At 42.4% G+C, this 25,462-nt stretch overlaps 1 protein-coding gene and 1 long non-coding RNA gene across 25 annotated transcripts in view; one reads left to right on the forward strand and one right to left on the reverse strand.

Annotated features, from left to right (window-relative positions):
* The window catches only part of TXNDC11 (thioredoxin domain containing 11), a 64,452-nt gene that overhangs the window by 19,202 nt on the left and 19,788 nt on the right, over positions 1-25,462 (reverse strand). For 22 of the 24 annotated variants that reach the window (XM_077987302.1, XM_077987317.1, XM_077987303.1 and 19 more), the window contains 2 exons: positions 23,066-23,159; positions 1,395-1,507 (listed from right to left, as the gene is read on the reverse strand). In XM_077987302.1, the coding sequence (XP_077843428.1) occupies positions 1,395-1,507; positions 23,066-23,159 (207 nt within the window). Of the gene's footprint in view, positions 1-1,394; positions 1,508-4,610; positions 4,692-23,065; positions 23,160-25,462 lie in introns of all 24 variants that reach the window. The other 2 variants (XM_077987298.1, XM_001105709.5) reach the window with 1 other exon arrangement.
* Positions 10,847-14,715, forward strand: LOC144338403 (uncharacterized). The gene is made up of 2 exons (XR_013412484.1): positions 10,847-11,058; positions 12,477-14,715. It is a non-coding gene; the product is annotated as an uncharacterized LOC144338403 (long non-coding RNA).

The raw sequence follows: 25,462 nt of genomic DNA on the forward strand, positions 1-25,462 counted from the left end.
GTGCTTCAGAGGGTTTTACAAAATGAGATATTTAAAACTCCTCAAAACGAAGATTTAAATTGACTCATAACGAAGATAACCGCTGCTTGTGTTTTTAAAAATAATGGTATCCCAGTATTCTTGCATTTGATAAAAGGAATTCTACTGCTACACAAACCAACCAACCTTAAACACTACCAAATCGAAGCAGTAAACCTGATATATTTTTCCATCTCATAGTCCTCCCTTTTTTTCCCCATCTACTTTTAATTTCTTTCTCAGTGCCCTTTACTATAAATAAATATATGGAGGCTGTGTAACATGCTAAAAATGAAGGATGTAGGAAAATGACAGATAGCAAAAGCAGATGATGTCAAAGCAGCTTAGGCAGAGGCACAAGGAGCGTAGGTGGGCAGCAGAGAAACAACTACAGCAGTGATTGTCAAGGTGGAACAGTGGGAGTTTGAAAAACCATACTCAAACTACACTCAAACATTTCTATTTGGAAAACACAAAAATATATTTGACTTTTGGAATATAAACTGCAAGAAGTAAAGCACAACATCTGGGCTACGAAGATATGCAGAAGCCAGGGCGACTGGCAAGCAAGGGGGCACCCCCGGAGTGGGCCCAACAGTCCCTCCGAAGGCACAAGACTCAGACATTGTGCCAAGGGGGGCAGAGGTTTTAAAGGCTGGGTACGCTGGGTGCAGGGAAATTGATCTGTATATGACATGTAAGTTACTGACAATGATGCGAGAGAGACAGACTACTTCAGGAAAGTCAGCTCAGTGATGTGACTGAGGAAGCAGCAATAGAGTAGAAGCACAGGACTGAGCAGGACACAGGTCAATGCTCAGAAGCAGCTGAGTTCAGGCTGCTCCACAGAAAGCAAATGAAATTGGGGAACAAAGGCGACAATGGAAAACTGAGGCTCTCTGGGATGAGAAGCCATCAACTTCTCACTGTGACTTGACAAGAACTTCAAAAACCCATTACATCAGCTAAGGAGAAAAGCACGTCACATTACTACTCATCATAAAAGAAACAGATAAACAGAGAACATCACTTAGTGGAAGCCTAGCTTCTGAAAACACAGGCTCAGAGTAACAATTCTCCAAGAGAGTAACTCTGTAATTTTATCCAGGAAGAAAAACTTTCAAGTCTGTACCAAAATCTAAGAATACAAATAAAGAATTTCTGCACATTAATTTCAAGAGCCCTCTAATGCATGGGTTCTTAATCTGGGGCCTGGGCTCTAGGGTGGGGCTGGAAGAACTCTCCATTCATATATAAAATCATGTGTGCTTTTCTAGAGAGTGTCCATAGATTTTATCCAATTCTCAAAGGAATCCGTGACCTAAACAAGGTTAAGAACCACTGCGCTAATATAAACGTGATTTCAAAATACTTACAAGTGATGTGTTGAAATGTCTATGTAAATACACACTTCCAGAGTGTACTAAGGATACCAGTTTCGCAAGATGTTTATTTGTGATAACCCCAAATCGTACTGTTCCTAGGTAATCTGAAACAGAAAATTTTCCTTTATTAAAGAAAAGGCCTGTGCCTTAAAACAACCACAAAACCCAACAATCAAGTCTTGAAGCACAAACCCCAGGAGCAAAGCTCCTTCTGGTAACCTAGCCTAGAGAGGGAAGGAAGAGGAGCAGAGGAACCTCTCCCCCTGAAACCGACCTCAGCCTCTCAGATGTCAAGCCTGCTCCTGAGAGGATGTCTCTAACGCCTCTGACAATCACTTGTGTTGAGGAGTCCCCTGTGTCCACCTATGATGGTCTGACTTGTCCCCCCTGATCACAGGCTGAGGCACACTATGTTCTCTGTCTGGACACTTCTTGTGGCTGGTTCCTTCTTATTACTCATCTCAGCTCCTACTTTCTCGAGAAGCCTTCCCTGACCACCCCACCTAACACCTAATATACAGGGGACAGAGTTTACAAAGGGAAACTGGGCTCCCGACCCATTCAGGTACTCTCTTTACCGTTACCCTATTTTTGATAGCACTTATTAACATTTGCATAATCTCACTCATTTATTTAGATTTCCTTTGGTCCAATGTCCTCTTTTTTTTTTTTGAGATGGAGTCTCGCTCTGTGGCCCAGGTTGGAGTGCAGTGGTGCGATCTCGGCTCACTGCAACCACTGTCTCGTGGGCTCAAGCAATTCTCCTGCCTCAGCCTCCCAAGTAGCTGCAATTACAGGCGTGCACCACCATACTCAGCTAATTTTTGTATTTTTAGTAGAGACGGGGTTTCACCATGTTGGCCAGGCTGGTCTCGAACTCCTGACCGCAAGTGATCTGCCCGCCTCTACCTCCCAAAGTGCCAGAATGACAAGTGTGAGCCACCACGCTCGGCCCAATTTCCTCTTCTGACGGTAATTTCTGTGAAATTAGAGACTTTGTTTCATGCTAGTATCCCAGGACCTACAGAAGTGCCGGGATGTATAGTTAAGAGATCAAAAAATATTTATTAAATGAACAAATCTAGCATATATAAAGTCTTATACACATCAACAAGAAAAGAAAAATTGTTAAAATGGGCAAACCACAGAAAAGGAAATGTGTATACATGGCTAATAATTACTGGAAATAAACTCAACATCACTATCCCGAAAGAAAGCAAATTAAAACAAAAGACTATTTTTGACCCTCAAATTGCCCAGAATTTAAGACATAGGAAACATCAGGTATTGAACAGTAGAGAAATGAGTATTTGATGTGATGCTGGTGGAAAATGGCAAAACAGCACAGCCACTCAGGAGAGCAGCTGCTGTACTGACTAGAAGAAGAATGGACACAGCTGGGATTTCCACTGCTGAGCATCCACATGTGTGTTGGAGCCACACGCAAGGACATCACCAAGAAACACTCTGCAAATGTTAAAAACAATGAGGCAGGACTATACAGCAGAAACAGAAGCTGAAAAAGTTACAGTAGAACTTTGATGTTAACCAAAAAAAAAAAAAAAAAAGAAAAAAGAACTCACACTTATAAATTAGTTTTATATATATATATATATATATATATATAGATATTTCCCCTCCTACGGGCACATATGTTTAGAAATGTACAAAGAATCTAAAAGGATAATAAAACTGGTCTGATGCTGGAGAACAAACATCAACAGGGACCTTATCCTTATGTGTGAAGCTTTCATTTTTTTTCATGGAGTATAATATTTGTGTGATTATAAAGTATTTAGTGTTAAAGGAGGGTGAATAAGATACTGCAGAAAAAGGTACATTCTTTCCTATCCCCTATTGCTTTATTAGCACATGCTAAATAAAACATCAGTTAAACTTTAGGCCAGGTGCAGTGGCTCATGCCCTTAATCCCAGCACTTTGGGAGGCCGAGGTGGGTGGACTGCCTGAGCTCAGAAGTTTAAGACCAGCCTGGCCAACACGGTGAAACCCTGTCTCTACTAAAAATATAAAAATTAGCTGGGTGTGTTGTGGTGGGCACCTGTAATCCCAGCTACTTGGGAGGCTGAGGCATGAGAATCATGTGAACCCAGGAGGCAGAGTTTGCTGTGAGCTAAGATCCCAAGATCGTGCCACTGCACTCCAGCCTGGGCGACAGAGTGAGACTCTGTCTCCAAAATAAATAAATAAGTAAACTTTAAAAAAAAATCAGTTAAACTTCAAATGTTACCAAATTATATACAGGTAGCTAAGATATAAAAATATTGAGGTGCTAAACCCATAAAGTTTCTAGTTTTATCCCACGACCCCCACCTTTCAGTGGTGTGGTTCTCTCTCCCTCAGGTAAGGAGTGGCTGACAAGGATGAGGTGGGAGTGAATATGTCCCTACTGCCAGAGTCAATAATTTTTCATACAAACCTGATGAGTTTAAAATGGCACAAAACAAAAGAAATACAGGACAAATAAGCCAGAAATTAAACAGATTGATTACTTATGGGGTGGCTGGGGAAAAGGGGAATGGGAACGGGAAAGCAGGGCTGAGGAGGCCTGGCACTGAGTAGGTCTTTTTGTATCTGACTCCTAGGGCCACAGTGATGTATCACACACCGTTCACACACTCCAAAATTAAACTATTAGTTAAAACCAAGCAAGATGTGGCAAACCCAAAGTGGAATACAGCATGTACAAATAACCCTAACTATTGCAAACGGGTAAGACTATGGTGAATGGGATAGGAAGAAAGAACTAACCTAAGTAACTGGAAAACAGTATCTTGACTGGATGCTGTAAAACTAAAGGCAAAAAGAATTGTACATAAATGCTGTAAATCTGGTAGTAAATGTGTTTCTTAAGGAGGTATAAGTTAGCAATTCTGAAACTACTAACTTATTTACTTCTTTGTAGTAAATACATTATAGATAATTATAGCCAGGACTCTCACTGTCGCAGTAAGAAGTTATATATTAATAAGAGAAGGCTAAAATAAACTCTGTAATGTTAAATTGAAATCAGAGAGAATGAATATAAACTTATGGTTTTTGATACATACACACACACACACACAGGGAGAGAGAGAGGATGGATAGAGAAATACAGATATATGCATATGTGTGGATATAATACACTTCCTAGTTCTATCTACTGAGAAGACCTAGAAGTAATGACATCCTGATACCAAAGAGCATACCTAGCATGTAGATCTTGGTTTCTAAATGCCATTCTCCAGTAAAAGAAACCAGGGCCCTTGGAGAAGAGGTTGATTCCAGAGCTGGGGCGAAGAAAGTACAAGATAAGCCTGAAATACCTTGTATCAGAAGTAAAGAAGTGGGCCGGGCATGGTGGCTCACACCTGTAATCCCAGCACTTTGAGAGGCCAAGGCGGGCGAATCACCTGAGGTCACGAGCTCGAGACCAGCCTGGCCAACATAGTGAAACCCCATCTCTACTAAAAATACAAAAATTACCCTAGCATGGTGGCACACGCCTGTAATTCCAGCTATCTGCGAGGCTGAGGCAGCAGAACCGCTTGAACCCAGAAGGTGCAGGTTGCAGTGAGCCGAGATTTCGCCATTGCACTCCAGCCTGGGCGACAAGAGTGAAACTCCGTCTCAAAAAAATAAATAAATGAAGTTAAGAAGTGCTCATAAAAGGATGGGGGTTTGTCCAAAGGACCCAGGAGCCAAGCGGAAGCCCTCCTAGTAGCCAAAGCTGGAACAATTTGAGCAACAAAATAAACAATGACAGTACACAGAATAAGATAAATACCCATGACTCCATAATAATATTAATGAGAACAGTCAGCTCTTCTTTATGGGAGAATTCCACTAATAATGAAAAATGAATGAAGGAAACAGAAAATAACCATTTGAACACCAGAGTAATTGCTGCAGGCAAGATCCACCGATGGCGGCTAAAATTCCTGAGCAAAAGTTTGAGGATATATTTACATAGTAACAAATGATCTTCCCCCAAGGTATTTATTTACTAAATACAAAGGAAGAGATAGTAACTTTTCAGTGGAGAAACACAGCAGACACTACTTTAACCAAATGATCACAGTTAATGTGACCAGTAGGAGACACACTGACATCCTATGAACCCCCTGATAAGAAGTGCTGAGAAGGACCTATTTCTATGGTATTGCTGTCAAAAGACATGACCTATTCCAATAACAAGAAAACAGACAAAATTGAGTGATTTTCTACAAAATGCCTGAGAAGTATCTTCAGAAGTGTCAAGGTTATAAAGGACAAGGAAAGACAGAGGATTTGTCATAGGCTGAAGGAAACAGAAAAAACCAACTCGTTGCGATATGGGATCCCAGACTGATCCTGAAACAAAAACAGGCACTAGTGGAAACACTCAGACAATTCAAATGAGGTCTGCAATTTAGTGAATAGGACTGTACCAATGTTAATTTCTTTTTCTTTTCTTTTTCTTTCTTTCTTTTTTTTTTTTTTGAGAGACAGATTCTTGCTCTGTCACCCAGGCAGGAGTGCAGTGGTGCATCTCGGCTCACTGCAACCTTAAGTGATTCTCCTGCCTCAGCCTCCCGAGTAGCTGGGATTACAGCCATGCACCCCCACGTCTGGCTAATTTTTCTGTATTTTTAGTAGATAAGGGTTTCACCATGTTGGCCAGGATGGTCTCGAACTGACCTCAAGCGGTCCACCTGGCCTCAGCCTCCTAAAGTGCTGGGATTACAGGTGTGAGCCACCACGCCCAACACTAATATTAATTTCTTATTTTGTACAAAACCACCTAACAATTGGTTATGTAAGATGTTAACAATGGGGGAAACTGGCTAAAGGCAGGTAATTATGGAACTCCCTGTTCTATTTTTGCATCTTTTCTCTAAGTATAGAATTAGTTAAAGATTTTTAAGAACTTTGTTTAAAGGGCATGGCATATAAGTCCAGATCCCAAAGCTGTCAGAAGAAACAGACCAAAGAGAGGATGTGAATTAGCAGGACCAAAACACCACTCTCTCAGAGGCAACTGATCTTGGCGGACAGTCACAGTTAAAAGAAGAGAAGGAAAAGCAGCCAGTAAGGAAATTCATTTGATAGCCTGCCAAAGTCACCATCGCAATTTATTAGAGCAGAGGAACAAGAAGTGACAGCCTGACCCCAAAGTTAAAAGGGGCCATTCAAAAACCTGTTTAAATGCATTAATAAGAATGGACAGTCTGCCCACACAGAACAAATTCTAACATGCTCAAACATATTACAATTTCAAAACTGCATTTTTCACACATAGAGAAATTTACAAAAATCACACTTCTATTTAAGTTCTAGCATATGGTGGAAAACTTGCTGGAAGAAGCAGCTTAAATTTGCAGTCTCACGTGAACAAAGAATACTTAGATTAGCAGAGGAAGTTTATAGCGTAAAGATGACACAAAAAAACAGCATGTCACATCTCCTTATCCAGAGTGTTCTCTGATAAGCAGAGCTCCAGGGCTTTCTACCACAGAGGTCTTAATCATTTATAAAATGAATTCTTTTTTTTTTTTTTTTTTTTTTTTTTTTGAGACGGAGTCTCGCTCTGTAGCCCAGGCTAGAGTGCAGTGGCCAGATCTCAGCTCACTGCAAGCTCCACCTCCTGGGTTCACGCCATTCTCCGGCCTCAGCCTCCCGAGTAGCTGGGACTACAGGCGCCCGCCACCTCGCCCGGCTAGTTTTTTGTATTTTTAGTAGAGACGGGGTTTCACCGTGTTAGCCAGGATGGTCTCGATCTCCTGACCTCGTGATCCGCCCATCTCGGCCTCCCAAAGTGCTGGGATTACAGGCTTGAGCCACCGCGCCCGGCCTATAAAATGAATTCTTTTGTGTTTTCAATATTTTAATTAAGAACCTGGAATCTGTTGGACAATTAAAAATAAACTAAGACTCATACTCTCCCCTCCTCTACCCAAAAAGCTCTAACAACTGCAGTATCCCATTCGATTAAAAAAAAAAAAAATTCTCCATTAGCCTGGTAATTGGCCAGTTCAAGATCTGTGTTAACCACACAGTGACAACTGGTGTCAATGATCACTGCAAGATGTAATGAGATCTTGAAGAAACATCTGGGTAAAAGAATTAGTTACTAAGCAGTTTCCACAGCTGCTCAAGCAGGTGGCTAAGAAGGTCAAGGTGACCACAGCATGTCTCTTGGCACCACTAACTTCTCAGGGAGGGAGGGTGCTCCTTTGCTGCTTGCTACAGAGGGTACTGAGCCCTGGGCCCCGTGATCATCGGCTACAAGGCCGTGCACACAGGCACCATCTAGACCCATCACAGCACATCTCCCATGGGCATGGGCTGGGGAACCAGCACTATTATGTTGATGCTAATACTGTTTGCTGTGTTTTGAGTAGAAACGGTCTTGTGCTTTGATCCATCAAATCTTGAGTACTTTTGGCAGGCAGGCAGGTTTACTCCTGGTTATCTCTTGTGAGTGGGATTCTTCTCTGCCCCTAACAGAATGCTCCCCTCTTACTTCCCACACCCTCCCCAGGTATAGCGTTGGCTGCCCTTCTTGTGCCTCCCATGCATCGCTGTCACCATTCACCTCATGGCAGCTACCAAGGTTGCCCTGAAAGACCTGAAACTCCATCTGGTTTCCACTCACATTCATCTGGCTCACTCTCCTCTAGTTTGGATAGCTTTTTGGTTTTGGACAATGTTTTAATACACAACTACAGCTGACCCTTGAACAACATGGGTTTGAACCGCATGGGTCCACTTACATGCAGATTTTTTTTAAATCAAACACAGATCCAAAATACAATATTTGCAGAACTTAAAACCCACCTATATGGAGAGCCACTTTTCTCTTCTTTTTTTTTTTTTTTGAGACGGAGTCTCGCTCTGCCGCGCAGGCTGGAGTGCAGTGGCCGGATCTCAGCTCACTGCAAGCTCCGCCTCCCGGGTTCATGCCATTCTCCTGCCTCAGCCTCCCCAGTACCTGGGACTACAGGCGCCTGCCACTGCGCCCGGCTAGTTTTTTGTATTTTTTAGTAGAGACGGGGTTTCACCGTGTTAGCCAGGATGGTCTCGATCTCCTGACCTCGTGATCTGCCCGTCTCGGCCTCCCAAAGTGCTGGGATTACAGGCTTGAGCCACCGCGCCCGGCCGGAGAGCCACTTTTCATACATGCAGGTTCTGAAGGGCCAACTGTGGGACTCGAGTATGCAAATTCTGGTATATTTGGGGATCTTAGAACTAATCCCCAATCTATAACAAGGGACAACTGTGTTTTAGTTTAGTATCATATGACTTAAATTTAATTTTAAATATTAAAATGTCGGTTTAGGGCTGGACATGGTAGCTCACGCCTGTAATCCCAGCACTTTGGGAGGCCGAGGTGGGTGGATCAACTGAGGTCAGGAGTTCGAGACCAGCCTGGCCAACCTGGTGAAATCTCACCTCTACTCAAAATTAGCCAGGCTTAGTGGCAGGCACCTGTAGTCCTAGCTATTCGGGAGGCTGAGGCAGGAGAATCACTTTAATGTGGGAGGTGGAAAAAAAAAATTCATCATTTTTATACTGATTATATGTTGAAATAATTTGGATACACTGGGTTAAATATTAATTTCACCTGTTTCTTTGATTTGCCCCCCCCGACCTTTTTTTTTTTTTTTTTAAGGACAGTGTCATTTTGTCACCTAGCCTGGAGTAAAGTGGCCTGATCTTGGCTCACTGCAACCTCTGCCTCCCAGGTTCAAGCGATTCTCCTGCCTCAGCCTCCTGAGTAGCTGAGATTGCAGGTGTGCGCCACCATGCCCAGCTAATTTCTGTATTGTTAGTAGAGACAGAGTTTCACCATGTTGGCCAGGCTGGTCTCGAACTCCTGACCTCAAGTGATCTGCCTACCTCAGCCTCCCAAAGTGCTGGGATTACAGACCTGAGCCACTGCACCCAGACTCACCTATTTCTTTTTAAATTTTAGTGAAGCTACTAGAAAATTTTAAATTAGGCTGGGAATGGTAGATCACATCTATAATCTCAACAGTTTTGAGAGGTTGAGGCAGGAGGATCACTTGAGGCCAGAAGTCCAAGACCAGCCTGGGCAAGAGAGTGAGACCCTAGCTCTAAAAAAATTTTTAAAAATTAGCTGAGTGTGATGATGTAAGCCTATAGTCCTAGCTACTCAGGAGGCTGATGCAGGAGGACTGCTTGAGCCCAGGAGGTTGAGGCTGCAGTGAGTTATAATTGCACCACTGCACTCCAGCCTGGACAACAATGTGAGACCCTGTCTCAAAAAACAAAATTAAAAAAAGAAAATTTTAAATTAGCTATATGGTTCATATTGTATTTCCACTGGATTATGCCAGAGTGGTAATGATGAAAAAGCAAGATTCATGTATCTCAGGAAGAAAATTAGGCTGAGATGATAAATCCAGCAGCCAGCAAGTCTTAGTAATTGGCACTTATCTGGTAAGATCACATGAGACAATGTTTCTTGAATTTTTTTCATGAAAATCCCTCCAACAGCAAATAATAATTATCTTTAAGAACGTGTCCCCTTTTCTTCAAAAAGGAAAAAGTGGGGCTCTAGACCTATGACTCTAGCCCGAGCTTCTGAAGTTAATTCTCTCTCAGAGGCCTACAGTAAATAGCACTTGGTGTACTACAAAGTACCCAAGGATACACTGAAAGAACAGACAGAAACTACAGATCTGAACAATGTGGAATTCCTTACATTAGGGAATGTCATCTGCTATCATGGAGACTTCTGTGTGAGCTCACCTCTAAGGCATCATGGAACAAAATGGACTATCAGGTCAAGAAAAATGCTCATAACGGTAACTGCTAACAAACCAACATACACTTCAAAACAAAATACCACTGGATTAAGTCACATGGCATTTAATCAGCATGGCTAAGAAGTCACTTACTCCATGGGGAAATTCTTCTCATTTCTTTAAACTGGAAAAGAGTGATATCCCAAAAGGCAAACCTGTATCATGCTACCTTCCATCTGTTGGGAAACAACTCTCATTTTAGTCTGTTAATTTTAACTTCTACTTTCCCACTCTTCTTTCCAAAGTCAGAATAAGGAGAACAATAGGATTATTTTAAAATGGATTAAAATAACCCCTCTAATTTTAATCTGTACAGAGTGATTCACTTTTCAAGTTCTTCATAACCATTTACTAGACAGTGATGTCATACATTTCCAATAAAGTGTCCATTAAAACGAAAAAACCTTCGAAGAAATGTAACATTACAGAAATGCTTGTTTTCAATGTATAAACTATCATTACTTGGATTTTCCCCCTAGAAATGAGACAGTGAAATGTGCATAGTTTCAAAATTCTTAATATAAAGCACAAAGCAATTATCTAGAAAAAAAAAATCTGGCATTTGGACATCACAGACACACTGTGGTGTTTGCCAAGATATTACTAAACTAACACGTAACTTATAAGCTGTAATTCTTTTTTTTTCTTTTTTTTTTTTTTTTTTTTTTTGAGATGGAGTCTCGTACTGTCCCCCAGGCTGGAGTACAATGGCGTGATCTCAGCTCACTGCAACCTCTGCCTCCCAGGTTCAAGTAATTCTCCTGCTTCAGCCTCCCAAGTAGCTGAAATTACAGGTGTCCACCACCACGCCCAGCTAATTTTTTGTATTTTTAGTAGAGATGAGGTTTCACTATATTGGTCAGGCTGGTCTCGAACTCCTGACCTTGTGATCTGCCCGCTTCAGCCTCCCAAAGTGCTGGGATTACAGGAGTGAGCCACCGCGCCCAACAGCTGTGATTCTTTTTGTGTGTGAGCTAGGCAGGAAGGAAAGAGAAATGCAGTTCCAAATACATGATTTTAGGAGGGAATAAACTATAGTACTAAATACGCATTGTTACATATACTTAACCTGACAGTAAAATAAACACCCTCACATCAGCTGTTCTCATTTAGTAAGTCTAAAGAACCATATTAAAATGATCAATTCAGGCTGGGCACAGTGGCTCACACCACCACAGTGAAACCCCGACTCTACCGCAAGTAAAAACATTAGACAGGGCCGGGCGCGGTGGCTCAAGCCTGTAATCCCAGCACTTTGGGAGGCCGAGACGGGCGGATCACGAGGTCAGGAGATCGAGACCATCCTGGCTAACACAATGAAACCCCGTCTCCACTAAAAATACAAAAAAATTAGCCGGGCGTGGTGGCGGCGCCTGTAGTCCCAGCTACTCGGGAGGCTGAGGCAGGAGAATGGCGTGAACCCGGGAGGCGGAGCTTGCAGTGAGCTGAGATCCGGCCACTGCACTCCAGCCTGGGCGACAGAGCGAGACTCCGTGTCAAAAAAAAAAAAAAAAAAAAAAAAAAAAAAAAAAAAAACATTAGACAGACGTAGTGGCGCATGCCTGTAATCCCAGCTACTCGGGAGGCTGAGGCAGGAGAATCGCTTGAACCTGGGAGGCGGAGACTGCAGTGAGCCATGATCACACCACTGCACTCTAGACTCAGTGACAGAGCGAGACTCCATCTCAAAAGAAAAAATAAAATAAAATAAAAAACAAAATGATCAATTGAAAAACTTCCCTTGTATGCACCTCAATAAAATTTTTTTATTTTTTGGTAGCCCTCGGGAAGGAAGGACTCTGCAAACTAAATATATCCACTGAGAAACCTCCTCCACCCCATTTCAGGCTGTTCTTAAGGTTTAACACAGGAGTCAGCTAGATGAGGTCTGTCACATGTTCTCTTTTTCCCCTCAAACAATGCTTTAAAAATGTAAAAAACATTCTTAGCTCCCAGGCCTACAAAAATAGGCCAAGGGCCATTGCTTTTTCAAGATGATGTGTCCCTTACAGATAACTAGGGCAAAGCTCCCTTGTTTTACAGATGGGAAACCTGAAACCTGAAGGCCAGTGAGAAAAGGCCGCTGGGCCATGATTACACCAGGATACTTGCTATTAAAATGACTACAGGGCCAGGCGCAGTGGCTCATGCCTGTAATCCCAGCACTTTGGAAGGCCAAAGTGGGTGGACTGCTTGAGCCCAGGAATTCAAGAGCAGCCAAGGCAACATAGCAAAACCTCATCTCTACAAAAATTAGCTGAGTGTGATGGCGTGAGCCTGCAGGAAGATCACCTGAGCCTGGGAAGTTGGAAGCTGTAATGAGTCATGACTGTGCCACTGCACTCTAGCTTGGGCAACAGAGTGAGACCCTGTCGAATAAATAAATAAACATTAAATAAAATAAAACGACTTCAGGACTCATTGGCCCCTGCCTATCTATGCTTATTGTTAGGAAGATACCACTAAAGTCCAGGGAAAACTAGAAACCAAGACAGGCTGCTAAGCAGAAGACACAGCCTATTTGTCTATTAGTGCAACAGGAGCTCCAAGAAAGAAGCTGGGGTAATGAGAATCACAGGACGTCCTGTGTGCCGGACGTCATGCTAGGTAGTCAAGAGTTATCAATCCACAGAACTTCCCCTAGGCCTTGAAAAATTAGGAAGGCAGATGTTAGCCAGGGAAACACATGACATTTAAAGCAGTATCACAGGCAAAGCCAAGAGGGAATCACTGTATCATACCACCTGCTGCACCTCAGTAAAGCAGAGCAGCTGCAGAGAAAACAGAGTAAGGGTGGAGTAAGTGAGCTCTGCACCAGGGTTCTCATCTCAGCTCCTGTATTTACCGGCATGTGACGGTACCGGCTTCCTGTTGCTGCTGTAAAAAATAACGGCAGACACAAATGTATTTTAAAGTTCTGGATGTCAAAAGTCCAATATGAGTCTCACTGGGCTAAAATCAACCCTGGCCTGTTAGCAAGTCATGTTCCTTTGGGAGGCTCTAGGAGAGAATCCATTTCCTTGACTTTTCCAGCTCCAGAGGTCACCCACATCCCTTGGTTTGTGGCCCTTTCCTCCTTCAAAGCCAGTGACAACTGGACTGTCGGTCTCACATTACACTCTGTTATTTTGCCTTCAGTTTTCATTCTTAAGAATCATTCTGATTACACTGAGCCCACCCCAGTAACACAGGATAACCTCAGGACCAGCTGATGAGCAATCTAATTCTCTTTGCTACCTTAATTCCTCCTTGCCATGTATCTAACCTATTCACAGGTTCTAGTAAGTAAGAAGTGGAGCTTTTTAAGGAGCCCTTACGAGCCCTGCCTACTACACTAACCCTGAGCAAGTTAACAACCTCCTCGAAGCTTCAGTTTCTTCATCTGTGAAACTGGAATAATAAACAGTTCCTACTTCAAAGGGTGACAGTGAAGACTGTCATTCAGGTAAAGTGACTGGCTATGGAAGTGCTCAATCAAGTATCAGCTTATCTGGTTCAACTGTATATAAAAGGTGGCCAAGGACTAGAACTGGGCCTGTCTGCATGGAGTTGTGTGACTGTAAGTTTCTGACTTTATTATGTGATCCCTAAGATTCTTTTCTAAGATTGTAATGCTTCTGGTTCTTTATCTAGGAGTCTTATCAACTTCCAAATATGAAAAAAACAAACTTGGAGAAATAGGATCAACACCCACACCCATACTCTTTTAAAAGAGGACAAGTTTAAAAGGGTAGAAAATATCACTAAATAATTAGAAAGTTAAGGTGCAATTTTTCAAATACCTGGGATCGAGGAATCAAAATCTCTCTAAATGAACACGAAATTTGGCTCTGAGCTTCCTGAAGCCAAAGCACAAGTGAACACACCTGTTGCTTTCCCCAGCCCCATCAATCTTCCACTCTGCATGTGGTTTCTTCCACCCTTACCTGCAGGCTGACCCTCCCACCCCCAAGCACCCATCTCCACTGAGTCATCTTCCCATCTCCACTGAGTAAGGAAGGCTGTCACAGACCCATCACCAAATTCTCATTGTGAGCAACCCTACTTCTTGGCCACACTGGCTGGTGGGGCTCCTGCTGATGGCAGGAAATGAGGTGCATTCATCATTACAGCTATATCACACACCAGATCCTCAAATGGTTGTTGAATTATTTAATAAGAAATCATAGTTCTGATTCTAACCTCAAGTGCTGGAAGGACCTTTTTTGGCCTTAGTTCTTATTTACAAGACTTAAGAAATAAGTCATGGAGGGCACAGTGGCTCACGCCTTTAACCACAGCACTTTTTGAGGCTGAGGTGGCTGGACTGCTTCAGCCCAGGAGTTCAAGATCAGCCAGGGCAGCATGATGAAACCACGTCTCTACAAAAAAATAGAAAAATTTGGCCAGGCGGGGTGAACGCCGCCTGTAATGCCAGCACTTTGGGAGGCTGAGGTGGTCGGATCACCTGAGGTCAGGAGTTCGAAACCAGCCTGACCAACATGGAGACACCCCATTTCTACTAAAAAAAAAAAAAAAAAAAAAAATTAGTTGGGCGTGATGGCACATGCCTGTAAATCCCAGCTACTCGGGAGGCAGGAGAATCACTTGAACCCAGGAGGCGGAGGTTGCAGTAAGCCAAGATCGTGCCATTGCACTCTAGCCTGGGCAACAAGAGTGAAACTCTGTCTCGGGGGGGAAAAAATTGCCAGGCGTGGTGGTGCATGCCTATAGTCCCAGCTCCCTGGGGGGCTGAGGTGGGAGGATCACCTGAGCCTGGGGAGGTTGAGGCTGCAGTGAGCCATGATTGGCACTCCAGCCTGGGCAACAGAGCAAGACTCTGTCTCAAAAAAAAAAAAGAAAAGAAAAGAAAAGAAAAGAAATCATAACGGAAATAAAAGCATCTCCCATAAAATATACAAGGATTCCTTTGCTAAAATAATGGCAACTGACTTAAAAAGTCAGGTTTTTTGTTGTTGTTGTTTGTTTTTGTTTTTTTGACAGAGTTTTGCTCTTGTTGCCCAGGCTGAAGTGCAATGGCATGACTTCAGCTCACCACAACCTCCACCTCCCAGGTTCAAGCGATTCTCCTGTCTCAGCCTCCTGAGCAGCTAGGATTACAGGCGTGTGCCACCATGCCCAGATATTTTTGTTATTTTTAATAAAGACCAGGTTTCTCCATGTTGGCCAGGTTGGTCTCAAACTCCTGACCTCAGGTGATCCACCCGCCTTGGCCTCCCAAAGTGCTGGGATTACAGGCACGAGCCACAGCGCCCGGCCCAAAGTATGAAATTTTTAATATATTTATTCTAATCTGATTTAGTCAGTACCCAGAAGGGTCTCAATGCAGGCAGATAGTTAGAAAAAGATTCCCCCCATGAGTGGGTATAGTGACAACAAATGAAATTACCCAAGAAAACAAAACGATCCTAGAACCCATTCCACTTGCTGAGAACTGTTAGACTCAATGTCTGGTCCAAAGACCCAAGAGTTAGGCCCAAAAACCTGAGAAAATAAAGCAATCTCCAAGCCAGGCTTGCTTGTCAGTCCCTTGTTTTTCTAATGCCTTTTAAAATGTCACATACAGAGTAAGAAAACTCCAGCCTTCAGATCTCTCTCTCTCTCTCTCTCTCTTTTTTTTTTTTGAGACAGGGTCTCACTTTTGTCACCCGGGCCAGAAAGCAGTGGCATGATCTCAGCTCACTGCAGCCCTGACCTCCTAGGTTCAAGCGATCCTCCCACCTCAGCCCCTACGTACCTGCAACTACAGGCTACTTTTTGTATTTTTTGTAGCGATGGGGTTTCACCACACTGTGAAAGGCGGGTCTCAAACTCCTGAGCTCAAGGGATCCACCTGCCTCAGTCTCACAAAGTGCTAGGATTACAGGTGTGAGCCACCACGCCCCGCCAAGATCTCTTGATGCTGTATAAAATTTCACAATCTGACAGAACAGTGCTCCAGAAAAGCTTTCTTCATGCATAAGGTCTTGGAGGAGGGCACTTTTTATGTGTACTGACTCAGTTCCACAAGCAAATCTCAGCAGCATCAGACGCCACCTGGTGGACTACAGGGACACTACGCTGGAATCAAATTTCTTCCTCCATTTAATACATTTCCTCTAAAACACTATTTCACAGAGGGAGTTCCTCAGAAAACTAATGCTACAAGATTTCCTCATCAACTGAGTTTAGGAATTCCCAAAGGTGAAAGAAAGGAGTGGAAACAGTATCTTTAGTTAACAGTTTAGTGTGGCCGGGCGCAGGGGCTCACGCCTGTAATCCCAGCTCTTTGGGAGGATTGCCTGAGCTCAGGAGCTTGAGACCACCCTGGGCAACACAGTGAAACCCCATGTCTACTAAAATACAAAAAAATTAGCCAGGCATAGTAGCGTGTGCCTGTAGTCCCAGCTACTCGGGAAGCTGAGGCAGAAGAATTGCTTGAACCCGGGAGGCGGAGGTTGCAGTGAGCAGAGAACGTGCGTCTCAAAAACAAAACGAAACAAAAAAACTTAGTGCATTTCCAAGATGACATTTAGGTACCATGTGAATTCAATTTGATCTCTACCAAAAAAAAAAAATTGTTTTAACTTGCTGATGTGGCGGTGCATACCTATAGTTCTAGCTACTCAGAAGGCTGAGGCAGAAGGATTGCTTGAGCCCAGGAGTTCAAGGTTACAGAGACCACCACTGCATTCCAGCCTGGGCAACAAAGTGAGACCCTGTCTTGGCAAAAAAAAAAAAAAAAAAAAAAAAAAGAACCAGGCAGGGAAACTCCTACACTATGGTCTATGGAGCCTGAAGGGCCGGGCACAAGAAGTGGAGAAAGTGGTGAGAGGGGATCCAAAGTGATGTTTAAAATCCCGTAGCTAAAATCTTTCTCACGTGTCCTTTACCAGTCATTCACCCTCTTAGCTACAACTATGCTCAGGCAGGGTGTGGAGTTATAGGAGCAATAAAACAAAACTCTGCCATCAAGGCCCTCAGTAAATATTATCTGAACAAATTAGATCCTATTCTGGTGGGAGAGAGATTCAGTCCACTGGACAGGGAGAAAACCATGTGTTACAAACAGAAGCAGGTAGGAGGTGCACAGGAAAGGGGAAGAGAGAGACTGTGCCTGCTGGTCAGTCAATGACATCATTTCTTGTGTGGATGTTTTTACTAGAACAGGTAAAATACTTATCTGAGGTGCTTTCAGCCAGATGGCTTCGTTTCTAATTAAGGTATAAAGACTATTATTTAACTTACAAAGTATTTCTTTACTTAATTACTTTACTCACACACAAAGTATTTCACGATTTGACCTTATAAAATAAAGATTTATATACTTACCTCTAATCCTCCCCAAATTTACAGATAAACAAACTCAAACACAGAAAAGTTAAATATTTTGTTTCAAGTTTACAGACCCCACCAGGAGCAGACAAAGGGTAAGGACCAGGCACTCCTGGCTCCCAGCCCACTGTTTTTCTCCCTAAACTGCACTGCAAGCCCTTTTGTAGATCGGATGAAAAACAGGGTCAGAATTTGCTGCAAATCTTCTCTTTTAAAAAAGCCACTGAATTATAGTAGAATATGACAACATTTTACCAGAACACATTTTTACAGCAAATAAATAATCATCAGATTTTTAAAAATGAAGCAAGCAACTTCAGAACATGACCCCTCTACCAAATTTTCTTTTGGCAATAAAGTAGTCTCTCTGCCAAGATCAAATGTAAAAATGTTCCAAGAGGAACAGCCTTTGCAGTCCTGGAAGAATAAAAAAGTATAAGAGAGCTGATTTCCTCCAGGCTTTTCAAACATACACAAAGATTGCCAGCTCACAATTAATCATCTAGCACCGTGAAACGATTAAACATTAATGAGATATGTAAAACCTACTATAAAAAATTAAAAGGAAGTTTTGAATGAATAATCATGCTGTGAACCTAGAAAAGGAAAGCTAAATGTTATGAACATGTCAATTATCTTCAAGTCAATTTATATATTTAACATAATTTCAACAAAATTCCAGCCAAAGGCAAGGATGGACATAAAAGAATATTCCACAAAACACAAGAACTAGAAGAAGTCCACACTTGACCAAGTAATAGCAATTTACAAAGCAAGAACTTAGATTAAGTTTACTCAGACAAAAACAGGTATATAGACCAAAATAAATCACAGAAATAGACCCAAACGCATGGAAAAATATGTTCTGTAGTAAAGCAGAAATCATCAAGGTTAGAGAGAAAGGAAACATCATTTTATAAATGAGAGGGGGAAAAAAATCAACTGTGCTCTATATTTTAAGCCAAAGTAAAGCCAGGGAGCATAAAGTGCTAAATAATTTTTAAATTTAAAAAAGAAGAAAATAAACTGATATAGTCATCAGATTTTCAGGAAAAAAGAAAAAAGGAAAACTAACCAGAAGGCTGGGCGCAGTGGCTCATGCCTGTAATCCCAGCACTTTGGGAAGCCGAGGTGGGTGGATCACTTGAGGTCATGAGTTTGAGATCAGCCTGGCCAACATGGCAAAAAACTGTCTCAACTAAAAATACAAAAATTAGGTGGGATGGTGGTGGGTGCCTGTAGTCCTAGCTACTTAGGAGGCTGAGGCATCAGAATCCCTTGAACCTGAGCCGAGGTTGCAGTGAGCTGAGATCACGCCACTGCACTCCAGCCTGGGCAAAAGAGAGAGACTCCAACTCAAAAAAAACAAAAAAAGAAAAGAAAAAAAAAAAAAAGGCTAACACAATAATGGACAGAAATATGCGCAAGAGTTCCTGTCCACAGCACCTAACAGCTGGGCCAAGGTAAACTGACAGATGAGCACTAAGGCCGAGCCTCGGAGAAAAAAGGAAACAGTTAAAACAACAAGAGAAGGCAGTTACTGTTACAGTGCTGAGGTGGGAAGTGAATTTCCTTTCTTTTACTGTGTAAAAATAGCAAATGTTAGACAAGTTTTGTTAAGTGGGGGGTAAAGGACCACAGAATCTGATCTTACAACCCAAGCCTCGCATGCTGGGGGGCAGGAATAAGCTCTCCTCACAGCACACCCTACAGCCCTGTGATGCTTCAGACGTGGTACACTCACAAATTATTTATGCACTGATGACCAGCTAGCTTCAAAAAACAAATGTAGAACTTGCAAGTGGCCTGGCTATTTCTAAGACAATTAAAAAAAAATCATTAAGGCAGGGCAAAGGCATGTGCATTGTATAAATGCTTGTGGCCTGCTGAACCAAGGTATCTGCTTTCTACTACAACAGTCTAAACACTTCTTCAGTTCAGCTCTCTATAACTAAATGTTACATGTGTCAAATGTTTCTCCAGCCTTGATCTGTATACACAATCTAAACATGACATTGACCTAGAATTTAATTCGAAACTGTATCTTTTTTTTTTTTAAGTGTGCATGTGTGTTTCTCCTACCTCCTACTGCACATCTGCTGTTAAGGAAAATACTATTTGACTTCAGGGTAGAAGAAAGGGAAAAAAAAACCCCAGATGCCCAAGATAAGATTTACTTTAGGGAATCCTTCATAGTGCACATATTACAGAAAATAATCATTTCCAAATGTGTGAATCTAGCCACAAAAAAATGGGGTGAAAAGGATTAATCAGAATTCATCTCAGCTCCTGCAAACTTCCATATGCAACAGAATTTTACAAGATCCAACTAGAATCACAGGATAGGGAAGAGACGCAGAGAAGGTAAATCAGACCACATTTATTATGAAAACAACTTGCATATAAATTTGTCAAAAAAAAATTTTTTTTTTTGAGACGGAGTCTCGCTCTTGTTGCCCAGGCTGGAGTGCAATGGCACGATCTTGGCTCACCACAACCTCTAACTCCTGGATTCAAGCGATTCTTCTGCCTCATCATCCCAAGTAGCTGAGATTACAGGCATGTACCACCGTGCCTGGTTAATTTTGTATTTTTAGTAGAGACAGGGTTTCTCCATGTTGATTAGGCTGGTCTCGAACTCCTGACCTCAGGTGATCCACCCATCTCGGCCTCCCAAAGTGCTGGGATTACAGGCGTGAGCCACCGTGCCCGGCCAGGTATAAATTTGTGAAAATTAGTGATTTGACCAAGGAGGTTCATTTTGTACCTTTGAGTAATTTTTAACCATTTATCTCTTTCAATCTTATTTTATTTATCACTATTTACCCTTCCTTTTGCTTAAAAAAAGGAGAAAAAAGCTACTGTCTCGTATTAGAAGGGTATTCCTAAAAGGAGCACCATTTTAGAAACCTCTGAATGAAAAAATAATTTAAAATGAGTAATGTATTTCTAATATGGCATAGCAGCACATAATATAAGCCAATCAAATAACAAAACATGCTTCTACGACCTTGAAATGGCCTCTTCAGCTTACAAACTTGAATGCTACCATCACTTTAGTGACTGACTCTAGGTTACCCTTTTATATAATCTTCATTGAGGTCTGTCTTCTTCTGTGAAGGGCTTTATTTAATTTTCCATGAAGATCTTTGAATGCATGCTTCTTAAGCTTATTTAAGTTGGCAGTATTTTGTTTTCAAAGTTCAAACTTTTATTTGCTAAGTCTTCTTAGTCACTTGAAACTGTGCAGCTCAAAGTCTTTCAATTAGATAGACATACTTATATGACAGCTTGATTTTCTCCCCCTATGTCTCCCAGACAATGTGAATATAGTAGATTCTCTGTGCTTTTAAATAAAACCTTCAAGGTATATATTTAAATGGCCAGTCATATAATTGTATCATATATACTGTTTTAATATTCCAAAAATAAAAATAATAAAAGAATAATTACATATTTTTGGTTGATCTCCTGGGGGAAGATGATAGGGCCATTAATGTGATCACTTGCTTGGCAAAGACTGACTGAGCCCCTGCTTTATGCCAGGCTATACAGAAAGAACTCTAACATGAGGAACATGGTCCCTACCCTCAGAAATCTTACAGTCTAGGGAAAAAGACATTAAATAAATCATCTTGTAACCACACATATAAATGCAATCTGTGTTAAGTGCTACAAAAGAAACAACAGGGTACCCAAGTTAGACTGGGGTAGAGGTTTCAGTTATTTAATTGTGGAAGTGATATTTGAGCTGGGCCCTGACAGGTGGAGAACCGGGACCTAGGAGTGGAGGCACATTCCAGGAAGAAGGACTAGCATGTACAAAGGCCACAGTCCGAGGAAGGAGGAGTGAGTGGATACCAGTTACATGTCCACTGGTCTGGTCTAGGTGTGGGTGAAGGGGCGCAGACTAGAGTGGTAACAAAGGGGATGGAGACAAGCGAGCAGATGAGAATGGATCTGACACAGAACTGACAGGCTGTAGAGTTAGGACTGAGAGAGAGCATAGAACAACATAAAACAATTGGGAGAATATGACCTTTCACTTAAAAACCAGGACACCAAACAATATACAATTCAACTAAGTCCAAAGAAAAATACAGACATGAGAAGCTGGCAGTATCCCACACTATAAAGTGACATGAGTTTTATACCTGGAAAAATACTTCTCAAAAGAAATGCATTGCTAAATTACAACCTATCTAACTGACAGACAAAATAACCACTAAAAATGCTGACAAAAACCTTTAACTATACATACAGAAAAAGATTATAACAAATTTTAAAGTACAAAATATATAATTACAGATACAACGTGAAGTTCTCGCTCTCTCTCTCTATATATATATATATTTTTGTTTTGTTTTGTTTTTAGGTTTTTTTTTTTTTTTGAGACAGAGTCTTGCTCTGTCACTCAGGCTGGAGTGCAATGGTGTGATCTCGGCTCACTGCAACCTCCGCCTCCCGGGTTCAAGGGATTCTCCTGCCTCAGCCTCCTAAGTAGCTGGGACTACAGGCGTGTGCCACCACGCCTAGCTAATTTTTGTATTTTTAGTAGAGACAGGGTTTTGTCATGTTGGCCAGGCTGTTCTCGAACCCCTGACCTCAGGTGATCCGCCCGCCTTGGCCTTCCAAAGTGCTGGGATTACAGGTGTGAGCCACTGCACCCAGCATATAGAAATATAAATATAAATAAACAAATATACATATATACATATTTTTTTTTTGAGACAGGATATTACTCTGTTCCCCAGGTTGCAGTACAGTGGCATGATCTTGGCTCACTGCAACCTCTGCCTCCTGGGTTGAAGCGATTCTCCCACCTCAGCCTCCTGAGTAGCTGGGATTACAGGTGTGCACCACCACACCTGCCTAATTTTTGTATTCTTTGGAGAGATGGGGTTTTGTCATGTTGGCCAGGCTGGTCTCAATCTCCAGGACTCAAGCAATCCACCTGCCTCAGCCTCCCAAAGTGCTGGGACTACAAGCATGAGCCACTGCGCCCAGCCTCAAGCTATATTATTAGAAAACTAAACATTTGAGAGACTATATGTGAAATAGAACAGTATTTCCTGTTTGCTAATGATGGAACATTAAACAATGTAATTATTAAAAATACAGTGACGGCCAAGCGCAGTGGCTCATGTCTGTAATCCCAGCACTTTGGGAACCAAGGCAGGTGGATCACCTGAGGTCAGGAGTCCGAGACCAGCCTGGCCAACATGGTAAAACCCCAAATCTACTGAAAATACAAAAATTAGCCAGGCATGGTGGCAGGTGCCTGTAGTTCCAGCTACTCAGGAGTCTGAGGCAGGAGAATCACTTCAACCCGGGACACAGATTCCAGTGAGCCAAGATCATGCCACTGCACTGCAGCCTGGGCAACAGAGTAAGACTCCATCTAAAAATAAATAAATAAAAATACATTGAGAAAAGGAATCAAGCAAAGTAGAATATATATTAATAATAATACATGGAAAAGATGTAAATATCAATTCTACTGAAGTACCAATGTCTTAATATGAATCATTTTTTACCTTTCTTTAATGAATGTAATGCTGAGGTGAAGAAGGTCAAATAACCAGGAGGCTGGGGTGAGCTGCTGAACTCAAAGTATCCGAGTACTCCAGGCTGCAGGAAAAAGCAGAATTAGGTAAGTGAGGCACTGTCAGCCACAGTGTAATGGAGGATATTTTAAAGCAAGAAAGACATATTATAATTTGACAATTAATGCATCTTGTTGCATTTCCTTTTTTCAAAAAGCCTAAGCACATGAGAAAAATTTCAGGTTGGGGTTGAACATCCCCTCCATTTAAACAACAAACAGGGTAAGGGATGGAGTTGCAGCAGCTTTGACAGGATTGCACAGTGGTCATTCAGGGGCATTCAAAGCTGAAACTTCCTTTTGTCCCCACGAGTAGGTCTTTCCACACCCTGTTGACAGTACAATTCTCCCAGACTCAAAACTTCATCAGTAAGTTATGTCCTCAATCGCTTTTAACAACTCCAGACAAGCAGTGGCAATAATTTTCTTTTAACCTTTCTTAAGTTTCTTCTTGAATTGCTTTCTCTCATTGACTCCAAACATACCTTCACACTTTGCTGGAAATCAGGGTTAATCTTCACCTGTAATCAAGCCCCTTCAATGGGAAACAAACCATAGAACCGCCCCCCTCAAAACCCAGCATTCCACAGTGGCAACTCTCCTTTCCCTCAGGTCTGCAGAGGACCTACCTCCAGCCCTCTGGGCTCCTTCACCCTACATACTCATTTCCACCTGCTCATTCCATTCCTCTAAGCTTGGCGTAGAACTCTCCTTCATTCTGCCAAACCAATTAACTGTCCCCTACCAGATACATTCTGCCTTCCTGTTTACAATCACTTCTTCCTTCTTTGAAGGCCCTATGGCACTCATTCAGTCAGGTTTTGTTCTGTAATAATCGTATCTGCCTTAAAAGTCAAACTGTGAGATCCCTGAGGAAAGAGTGCTGGACTTGGAGTCAGAAGACCTAAGCTCAAGACTGAGATCTAGTGGCTGAAAGAACAGCCTCAGGAGAACCCTTCAATATGAACCCTCAGTTGCCTGATGTGGAAATAGGAACAATTCTTCACAGGGTTAGGCAAAGAGCAAGCCTGATGAACCATAAAGCACTAGGCAAATGAAAAGAATCCTTTTAAGCCCAAAAGCACTTGGCACCACACTCTATATTAGTAAGTCATTGCAGAAGCGAACTTGATCACTGAAACAAAATTGCATCCAAAACTTAGGGTAGAAATTTAATCTGTTGGTAAAATTTAAAATCAGTATGCTATATAAAAGAGGAAACTTCTGGCCGGGCGCGGTGGCTCATGCCCATAATCCCAGCACTCTGGGAGGCCGAGGCAGCACCTGAGGTCGGGAGTTCGAGACCAGCCTGACCAACATGGAAAAACCCTGTCTCTATTACAAATACAAAATTAGCTGGGCGTGGTGGCACATGCCTGTAATCCCAGCTACTAGGGAGGCTGAGGCAGGAAAATCTCTTGAACCTGGGAGGTGGAGGTTGCGGCGGTGAGCTGAGATCGTACCATTGCACTCCAGCCTGGGCAGCAAGAGTGAAACTTTGTCTCAAAAAAAAAAAAGAGGAAATTTCTGATCTGTAGTGGAATATACTATCTTTCCAATCTAAACCACTTGCTTGTTCTAAGATTCAACTGTAAATGAATCAACTGGTTTTCATTCTGATAGAAACTTAACATCTAGGCTGGGTGCAGTGGCTCACACTTGTAATCCCAGCACTTTGGGAGACCCAGGTGGGAGGATCATTTGAGGTCAGGAGTTCGAGACCAGCCTGGTCAACATGGCGAAACCCCGTCTCTATTAAAAAATACAAAAATTAGCCAGGTGTGGTGGTACGTGCCTGTAGTCGCAAATACTCAGGAAGCTGAGGCAAGAGAATCCCTTGAACCCTGGGGGCGGAGGTTGCAGTGAGCTGAGATCATGCCCCTGCACTCCGACCGGTGGGGGACAGAGCAAGACTCCATCTCAAAAAAAAAAAGAAAAGAAAAAAAAAAAAGAAACAGAGTCTCACTCTGTTGCCCAGGCTCACACCTGTAATCCCAGCACTTTGGGAGGCTGAGGCGGGAGGATCACTTGTGGTCAGTTCAAGACCAGCCTGGCCCTCATGGTGGAACCCCATCTCTATTGAAAATACAAAAATTAGCCAGGCGTGGTGGTGCATGCCTGTAATCCAGCTACTCGAAAGGCTGAGGCACGAGAGTTGCTTGAACCAGGGAGGTGGAGGTTGCAGTGAGCCAAGATCGTGCCACTGCATTCCGGCCTGGGCAACAGAGAAAGACTCTGTTTCAAACAAACAAACACAAAACTATGAACTAAGAGAAACAGTGCGCAACATTCAGAGTAGAATTTTACAAACAATATGACAATGTCGGGT

The sequence above is a fragment of the Macaca mulatta genome, chromosome 20, assembly GCF_049350105.2.
Source record: "Macaca mulatta isolate MMU2019108-1 chromosome 20, T2T-MMU8v2.0, whole genome shotgun sequence".
In the NCBI taxonomy this organism is placed as follows: Eukaryota; Metazoa; Chordata; class Mammalia; order Primates; family Cercopithecidae; genus Macaca; species Macaca mulatta.